At 45.2% G+C, this 9881-nt stretch overlaps 1 protein-coding gene across 2 annotated transcripts in view; it reads right to left on the bottom strand.

Annotated features, from left to right (window-relative positions):
• Positions 1-4449: 4449 nt before the first annotated feature.
• The window catches only part of PROS1 (protein S), a 55754-nt gene continuing 50322 nt past the window's right edge, over positions 4450-9881 (bottom strand). For both annotated transcript variants that reach the window (XM_025214438.1, XM_014524218.2), the window contains exon 15: positions 4450-4801. In XM_025214438.1, the coding sequence (XP_025070223.1) occupies positions 4638-4801 (164 nt within the window). In that variant the 3' untranslated portion in view covers positions 4450-4637. The remainder of the gene's footprint in view (positions 4802-9881) is intronic.

Raw genomic sequence — 9881 nt, 5'->3', positions numbered from 1 at the left:
ACCCTCCTGCACTGGCTGGGGAACCCACAGACCAAAGTCACTTCTCCACCCTCCTATCTTGAAGACAGTGTGTGGAGCCGAGCTGGGCTGCATCAGCCAAGCCCTGCTCCCAGCCACACTGACACACATTCATGAAGGTGCTCTGCTTTGGAGCACCTTCATCTGAATCCTCATGCAATGAGAGTTCAGATTGTCACGCGATTGGGCATTTTTTAACTATTCTGCAGCTTCTGTCAGTGCATGGCTGTAGAGTGCTTTCAGTGGCCAATTGTGCAATAAACCATCTCATCTGTCAGTGCCCCATAAATGCTTGCGCTCTAACAAAAGTCCCAGCTATCTAGCTGTCTGCCAAGCTGCCCGCTGTCTGCCAAGCTGCCCCCTGTCTTAGGTCCTATCCCCATTGCAGCAAGCATTCAGTGTCTTAGTTGCATTGTCCTGTCATTCCAGGAGTCAGCAGAGCCTCCCACTGCAGCTTTCTGGGCAGGAGCTCTTCACTCGGTAGCTAGCAGGGTCAGACTGACCGCCTGTTCTCAGGCACCGGCTTTAAGTCTCTTAAACCCCGCCCCATCCGGTCATGTGACTCTGCAGGCACTCACAGGAGTTTCCCTTCTGTGCGGGATGACCTGCATGCTCTCCCTGCTAGAACAGAGTTCATGTATCTACATCCCCTTGTTCCTGGGCTGACTCCCTGACTGGCCCTGCTGCATTTTACAGCTCTGCCTCCCTCCCCAGGGTAAGTTACCCTCCCATAGTTATCCCTTCTCTGTGCCTGACACCATGGGTTGTCTATTGGCAATCATTTCATTAGCAGCTAACTTGTTCCCTAGCTGCAAATCCTTCCTGATTCAGCTCAGCCTGACATAATTTCCTCTTAAAGTAACAGGAGCCTTCTGTCCTGTTACAAGAGCTATATTATTATAATACTGGACCACTATCATTTATTCGGTATCATCCTCTCTCTCACTAAGGTCTCTCCAAAGACCTTAAATTGCACTTACTATCTCAATTTCTTCTCCCGTAATATAAGAACCATTAATTTTTCCTTTGGCATTAGCCTTTATGCTCCTTGGAATACCTAATTTATTAATACCTAATACATCTTTAAGGATTGCAATCTTTTACAAGCTGTTTTCCTGTATGGCTCTAATTTCTGTTCTGTTAGATCAGTGAAAGATACTGAAGCCAATGGGGCTGTTGTGGATTCATGCTGCTGTAAAAAGCCCTGGCGCAACAAAGCAATAAGCATATACTTCATTTAAATCATGTAAAAGACCCACTAAAGCAGGGGCTGGCAACATTTTTGGGCAGAGTGCCAAAAACACCCGCAACCTCAACTTGTAAGATGTTGGTATGCCAGGGGTGGATGGCAGGGGAGCCATGAGGGGCCCAATCCTTGTTGTGGCCATTGCTCCCTGCCATCCACCCTGAGGCATCCCAACATCTTGCAAGTTGAGGTTGTGGGTGTTTTGGGCACTCCACCCAAAAATGTTGCCAACCTTTGCATGCCATGCTCTGCCACCCATGCTGAGGGGTGCCTACCCCTGCACTAAAGTCATGATGTTTCGTATATGTTTAAAGTTATGTTTAAAGTTAACCAGGTGCTCCAGTGCTTGGCTGGATTGGGGTTGATAAAAACAAAGTTTTGGTTCTCTCTAAGATGGAAGGTTTGCTGATCAAATAGAGTAGAAAAAATTACCTATTTTCATTAATGCTAAGGTCCATTTACTGTGATGGCAATATAAAGGAGACTTAAAATAGATGTATATTTAAGTGTAAAGGGGCCTCATAAATAAGAATCAGACTCAAAATCCAGAATTCATGGATGGAGACAACAGATGGAGAAGACACAGCAGAAGCTGACACACTTCTCTTGCTATTTTTGCTCTTTTTACGTAACGCCTAATTACTACCAGCTAATATAGGCAACTTGAAATAACTAATACAGCTCAATACTAATCTAGAGAATATGAAGTTATGATGGGACAGCAAATGAGCTTTAGAATTAATGGGTTTTATTAATATTGAAGATAATCCCAGTCACCTGAGTATATCACTTGGTCATCTGATCCAGGTTTGCACTGTTAAAAGGAATCACAGAATGATGTGCAAATATGCTCTTAAGTGAAAATAAATTTGATTTTTTTCTTTTATTTCATCTTTAAAATATGGAGGCACTTTCACATTCAAAAGTTCAGCGCACAGTTTTGCTTAAAACTAGAATGCAGGTATCCATAGAGAAAAACAAAACAAAAATATTGTTCCTTTATTTTCCATATTCTTTAACTTCATCTCTCTTCAATTTATGAAATAAAAATCTATCTTCCTTCCCTCCCCCCTCTTTTTTCCTTCTAATTGTAACATAGACATAAATATCTTATGTACTATTGACACTTTTCTTCTGCGCTCTATCTTTTGATTGTTTCTCTGGTAAGGTAAGGTGGCTGAACAAGCACTAAATTCAAAAGAGAGTCTTACTTTTGGGAACTGTTCTTGAAAACTAGAAATGCAGTAAGTAAAGGCAAGTTTTGAGGTTCCAGTTGACCAAAGTCACAGTCCTGCACAGCATTTAAACATATATTTGAATTGTATAGATTTCAGCTGGACCTCTGATTTGGAGCCCACATGCAGTGAGGGGAAATTTTCCTCACAGTTATTTAAACAAAAAGAATTGGGGAAACCAACACGGTTTTGCATCAATATGCCACTGCAGAGGTAACCAAAGCAGTTTTGCATCCATGCACCATTCCACAGAGGTGGTCCAAGAGCTGACAGGAGCTTAGACACTGCGCACTGGGTTCCTGTGATTGTCAAGGTTTCCTTTTGCCAAGAAGCAGCATTCTGAGATCTGGTACTAAATCAAACTGGGGCTGGATTGCACGGGACGTCAGAGAAGACATTCATTCATTGTGTTCATAAAGTTATACAAAAGGGCCTGGGTCAGAAGTGAATTTTTAAAAAATTGAAAATATAGGACCAGGTTCTGCACTTGGGAGGTACTACATCATATCATACCATTAATTTCAATGAGACCTCTTGAGGAGGAAGGCATTCTTCAAAGTGAATGAAGATGGTACAATACTTCTTTGGGTAAGTAAATTTCTATACCAGGGCATCAAATCCTAATTCAAGTGTTCTGATAGGTAGTTGTCTATTCTGTAGCTTAATGAGATGCAGGGGAAGGGTACTCCTGCTCTGACTCTTCTCTCCCTGTTAGTTTAGGGTTAACCAAAGCCTCTGCAGTAGCTAAATGGAGAGGCTTTACCAGCTATGTGAAAATGAGTCTGGAAATTGAAAGATTACTCACAGGAATTAAAGAAACTAGACATACCAAATTGGGTACCTCCTAGAATCATTCCCTCCTCTTCTAACCAACTTTGTAGACTAATTTGGTTTAATAGGGATATGGCTTGAAGTGCAAAATTGGCTTCAAGATTTAAGCTTTTCATGTAAATAAATAGCTCTTGTTGTAAATCAGGCAGTTCTGAGGTGCCTCAAAGTCATATGTAAGGGGGCTGGGGGTGTTAAATGATTAACCTAAGTAGAGAATACGTTTGACATCTCCAAGGAGCTAGTTGGGAGTGACTAAGAAACTCTGGAGTGCAAGTTTAGTCAAAAATGGGGAAGTCTGTTTTTTAGGGAGGCCCTCAGTTTTATTCAGCAAATTCAAGTTTGATGTCAACACCAGTGTGACTATCTCTTGGGCACATCTACACATGCATTGATGCACCATTGTTACTGTGCATTAAGTTTAGTACCTGTAATAACAGGTACTAACACAATGCGCAGTAACTGGCACTACTGCACAGTAGCATCAGTGCACGGTCATTTATTGTTGCTAATGAGCAGTAGACTAATTCTACTGTGTATTAGCACGGCTTTTGCTGTGACATGCTAATGTGCAGTAGAATTAGTCTACTGTGCATTTAGCATATCGTGTAGACGCACCCCTTCATGCACACAATTTACTCATGCACATCTGCTGCCATTCTGTTTCTGACAGTGGCATGATATTATGTTGTTTTAGGAATGGGAGTACTTTACTCTTAAGTAAAGTAATGGAATTATGAATCAGGGAGGGGGGAAAAGTTTTGAAGTTCAAACTACGATAGTGGGACTCTGCAATGGAAAAGGCAACTGTTGGTCAAGAATTTTATAAATTGGTTTACTAATTTCCTTTTTTTTTAATGTTAATAAAAACTTTTGTTTTTGATGTCACCACCCCAAATGCTAATACAATTCATAAGTATACTGACAGGAATTAGCCTTCTAACCTGGGGGCCTTTCTTTTTATAAAATCATACCTCGTAAAAGTTGTTAAAACATTTTCATATATTTTCTTTAAAAGTTAAAATAGTTTGATTTAGATTTTAAATATGCTGGTAGGACTTGCTACTCCATCTGAAAAAAATTATTTAAATATAAAATCTAAGGAACTGGACTTAGGCAGGATCATTTGAACAAGAATGCAATCTGTATTCTTTCCCATTATCTCTGAAAAGAGAGGGTTTTTTTCCTTTCCACGGTACATGAAGGGGAGAAGAACATTCCAGATGATCTGGTATCCTGGCACATCTTGAATAAAATGGTATGTGAGATGAATGAGACTAATTACAGAAATTATATCTAAAGGAAGAGAGTTACTTAAAGAATTGATCTTCTCCGATTACTTGTGGACATGAATGTGATCTAATGTCACTGTGTTTATAGGCAGCTTGATCCAGATCCAGTTCTTTGCTGTTAACCTTCGCCTCCATGCAGCCGTTATAAAAGACTGTTAGTGGTGTTATACCAAGGGGAAGATCTGAAAAGGGAATAACATCGTATTGTTAGGCCAAGGCTTCAAACATCCTATATACTTTCCATAGAAGTAAAAAAAAAAAAAAAAAAGTTGGAGCTTCCCATGTCTCATAAGCACGAATCCAGGTTTTCCATTTCCCACGGAAAATTGGGGAAAAATGCAAATTTTCCCTTTTAAGTGAGAAAAACATGGATTTCTCATTTTAATGAAGAAACATACAAATTTTCCACTTTTGCAAAAAGCTCTCTGCAGGCTGGCAGAGTCCCAGCCTTCAAGGGGATCAGGGGAACGGGAGGAGGGCAGTCAGGATGGGGGCACCATGTGCATGTATATGCACATGGCTGCCAGGCAGCCTGATGCCCAGCTCCCACAAGCCTGGTGGGAGGGTAGGGCAGGGGAATTGAGGCCCCCATGGAAGGGAGTGACTTGGACTGGGCTGGGGCTGCTGCCCAGCCAGAAGGTGCATGGGGCTTGGGGTCCAGGGCCAGTATGCGTGGCCACAGGGCCCCGGTGGATAACAAGATGGGGCCACGGATGGCTCACCCAGGGAGTGGCGGGACTAGCTCATCTAGGGGTGGGACTAGCTGCCTGCTGCTGCACACACTCCAGGGCGAGGTGTTGGGGGGTGGTATGTGCCCTGCCAGATCTGTGAGTGGGGTGGGTGCAGGCTGCCTGCTGTGGGCTCAGGCTCCCTTCCCTGCTGCCCTCCCCCAGGGGCCTCCACAGCTGAAAGGGTGAGACCCAGTGCAGCAGGGCAGAGCAGGGCCAGGCAGGAAAGCTCCCTGCTGCTTCAAGCCCCGCGCCACCCTGGCATAGCACCCCCTGCCCACACAGCAGCAGCAGGGGCAGCAGCATGGAGTTGTGCCCCTCGTTGCTGCCTGGCAGGCAGGGGATGTCTCAGCATGGTGCTGCAGCTGGGGCTCAGGTAATCCTACAGAGGACAGGGGATTAGAGACCTGGGTCCCTGGCCTTATAGTCCTGGTAGCTGGGGGCACCCTCTGGCAGGGCTGGGGGTGGGGTCAGGGGACTGTGGGTAGGGAGCAAGGGGCACCAGCAGGGCTGTGGGGCTGTGAGTGGGGATTGAGGGGCACTAGCAGGGGTGGAGGAGTTGTGGGTGGGAAGTGAGGGGCACCTGCAGGCCTGGGGGCCTGTGGCTTGGGAGTGAGGGGCCTGGAATTGCATCCTGGGGAGGCGAGGGGGAAGGAGGAGCTCTGATTTTCCATGATAAAAAACCCAAAATCAAATACCAAAATGTATAGGTACTTAGAATTTATTTTATTATAGTGATTGAGGGACTGGTAGGCTTCCAAATTGCTTTAAAGTTGTAACTATATCAATAAAACATTGCGTTAATTCATATCTATATATATAGTGGTGTCTCATTTTAATCGCAGATTTGGGGGGGTTTAATCAGCAAATTCACTATTTTTTATCAGAAAATTTGTGATTTTTCAACAGAGAAAACCAGGATCCCTGCTCACAAGTCAGCATGATCCATGAGAGAAAATGGGAATTTAGTCACTGACTTGGTCAATTCTTTCCCCCTTGTTCACACATACTAAAGATGAAGGCTCCAAACTTAGGAGAGTGAAGAATATTTGAGGTAAGCAGTATAACCTTCCTCTAATCCAGAAACCCAACAAAATGGAACTTTTCTGTAGTCAATAAAGAAATAGAAAACTGCAGAACACTATTAACATAGGGTGTCTTTATAAGTGTTCTGGAGTGGGAGGAGGACATTTTAATTAGAGCAGCAACACCCTCCGCATCTCATGTATTCAGAGTCACATGCTTAAAAAATGGCAGTGGGAGCACTTTAACTAAAGATCGTTGGACAAGCTTTAGCTAATGTGCCCCACCACCATTTTGAAACACAGGGACGCTGAACACATGTGATGTTGAGCATGCTCGAGTGTTCTAATTAGAGCGTGCACCACCCAAACCCGGAGCCTGGCTGGCCAGAGCCACACTCCAGCTGCCAGCCAGGCTCCAGCCCAGTGCTGGACCCAGCCTCCCCTAGCCCACCTGGGGCGATTTGCCGCATACCAAAGCATGGATGCAGGGGTGTTCCCTGGGGACAACCAGCAGCAGCATATATGTGCTCCCCAGGGAAGAACATATTTATGCTGCTGCTAGTTGTCCCCAGGAAACATACGTTTCCACTCGTAGGGATATGCACTTAACGGTCACTATCACAGTCACTTGGGAATCATAAAACATACCTTTCTTGACTTTATTCTGTTACAACCCACAGGTCATGCAGACTCTACATAGAGTCATACAAAATGAGGGTTGGAAGGGACCTCAGAAGGTCATCTAGTCCAACCCCCTGCTCAAAGCAGGACCATTCCCAACTAGATCATCCCAGCCAAAGCTTTGTCTAGCCAGGTTTTGAAAACCTCCAAGGATGGAGCTTCCACCACTTCTCTAGGTGATCTGTTCCAGTGTTTTACTACCCTCCTAGTGAGAAAATTCTTCCTAATATCTAACCTAAACTTCCCTTGCTGCAACTTGAGACCATTGTTCCTTGTTCTGCCATCTGCCAACACTGAGACCTATCTAGCTCCATCCTCCTTCAACCCCCCCTTCGGGTAGTTGAAAGCTGCTATTAATTCCCCCCTCAGTTTTCTCTTCTCTAGACTAAATAAGCCCAGTTCCCTCAGCCTCTTCTCATAGGTCACATACGCCAGCCCCCTCACCTTTTTTGTCGCCCTCCTCTAGACTCTCTCCAATTTGTCCACATCCTTTCTGTAGTGGGGGGCCCAAAACTGAACAGAGCACTCCAGATGTGGCCTCACCAGTGCTGAACAGATGGGAATAATCACGTCCCTTGACCAACTGGCAATACACCTATCAATGCAGCCCAGTATGCCATTAGCCTTCTTAGTAACAAGGGCACACTGCTGGTTCATATTTAGCTTGATGTCCACTGTAACCTCAATGTCCTTTTCTGCTGAGCTGCTGCCCAGCCAGTCAGCCCCCAGCCTGTACTGGTGCATGGGATTGTTCTGTCCTAAGTGCAGGACAGAATAATCTTGTCCTTGTTGAACCTCATTAGATTTCTTTTGTCCAAATCCTCCAATTTGCCCAGGTCACTCTGAATCCTAGCCCTACCCTTCAGCGTATCTACTACTCTTCTCAGATTGTTATCATCTGCAAACTTCCTATGGGTGCACTTTAAGCCATCTTCCAGGTCGTTGATGAAGACATTGAACAAAACCAGCCCCAGGACCAACCCCTGGGGCACTCCACTTGATACCGGCTGTCAACTAGACATTGAGCCATTGATTGCTACTCTGAGTCCAATGCTCCAGCCAGTTTTCTATCTGCCTTACAGTCCATTCATCCAGCCCATACTTCCTTAGCTTGCCTGGGAAAATGTTGTGGGAAACCGTATCAAAAGCTTTGCTAAGATCAAGGTACCACATCCACAGGTCTCCCTGCATCCATAGAGCCAGTCACCTCATCAGAGAAGGCAATCAGGTTGGTCAGGCATGACTTTTCAAAGATGATGGCCAATGGCTCTGTGATTACATCAGCCAACTCCCTCAGTACCCTCGGGTACATCGCATCTGGTCCCATGGACTTGTACACATGCAGCTTTTCTAGGTAGTCCCAAACCTGTTCTTTCACCACGGAGGACTGCTCACCTCCTCCTCAAACTGTAGTCTGTAGCCTAGAGTGCAGTAGTCTGGGAGCTGATCTTGCCTGTGAAGACAGAGGCAAAAAGGCATGGAGCACTTCAGCCTTTTCTGCATCCTCTGTCACAAGGTTGCCTCCCCCATTCAGTAAGGGACCCACACTTTCCCTGATTCTTCTCTTGCTATCAACATACTTGTAGAAACCCTTCTTGTTAACCTTCACATCCCTTGCTAGCTGCAACTCCAGTTGCACTTTCACATTCCTGACTTCATCCCTGCATGCCCGACCAATGCTCTTATATTCTTCTCTAGTTATTTGTCCAAGTTCCACTTCTTATAAGCTTCCTTTTTGTGATTTTGTTTACTGAAGAGTTTCCTGCTAAGCCAAGCTGGTCTTCTGCCATACTTGCTGGTCTTCCTGCATATTGGGATGGTTTGTTCCTGCACTCTCAGTGAGGCTTCTCTGAAGTACAGCCAGATCTCCTGCACTCCTCTCCCCCTCAGACTGGCTTTCCTGGAGATCCTGCCCATGAGTTCCCTGAGTGAGTTGAAGTCTGCTTTTCTGAAGTCCAAGGTCCTTACTCTGCTGCTCTCCATCCTTCCTTTCCTCAGGATCCTGAACTCAATCATCCTGTGGTCACCGCTGCCCAAGTTGCCATCTACTACTACATTCCCCACCAATTCTTCCCTGTTTGTGAGCAGCAGGTCAAGAAGAGCATGGCCACTAGTTGGGTGCTCCAGCACTTGCATCAGGAAGTTGTCCCCAGTACTCTCCAGAAACTTCCTAGATTGCCTGCACACTGCTGTATTGCCCTCCCAGCAGATGGCAGGGTAATTGAAGTCCCCCATGAGAACCATGCCTTGTGATTGGGAAACAACCTCTAGCTGTTTAAAGCAAGTCTCATCCACCACTTCCTTCTGGTCTGGTGATCTATAGCAGACCCCAACTACGACATCACCCTTGTTGCTCTCCCCTCTAACCTTAACTCAGAGACTCTCAATAGGCCTACCTCCAGTTTCATACTCGAGCTCTGAGCAATCATGTGGCTCTTTACATAAAGTGCAACTTCTCTTCTCCCCTGCCTGTCCTTCCAGAACAGTTTGTAGCCATACAGGACAGTACTCCAAGTCATGCAAGCTATCCCATCAAGTCTCTGTTATTCCAATCATATCATAGTTCTGTGACTATGCAAGGACTTCCAGTTCTTCCTGCTTGTTTTCCAGGCTCTGTGTATTTGTGTACAGACATTTGAGGTAACCAGTTGATTGCCCTGATTTCTCAAGAAGTATGAGAGCACTTATCCTGTTGCCCCCTCCTGCTTGCTCTTCCTCCAGGTCTCCAGCTTCCCCATTTACCTCAGGGTTTTAGTCTCCATCCCCTGGTGAACCTATTTTAAAGCCCTCCTTACTAGGTTAGCGAGCCTGTCTGCAAAGACGCTCTT

The sequence above is a fragment of the Alligator sinensis genome, unplaced genomic scaffold (assembly GCF_000455745.1).
Source record: "Alligator sinensis unplaced genomic scaffold, ASM45574v1 scaffold317_1, whole genome shotgun sequence".
NCBI lineage: Eukaryota > Metazoa > Chordata > Crocodylia > Alligatoridae > Alligator > Alligator sinensis.
The sequence above is the reverse complement of the archived record's forward strand: the minus strand, read 5'-3'. Positions and strand labels throughout refer to the sequence as shown.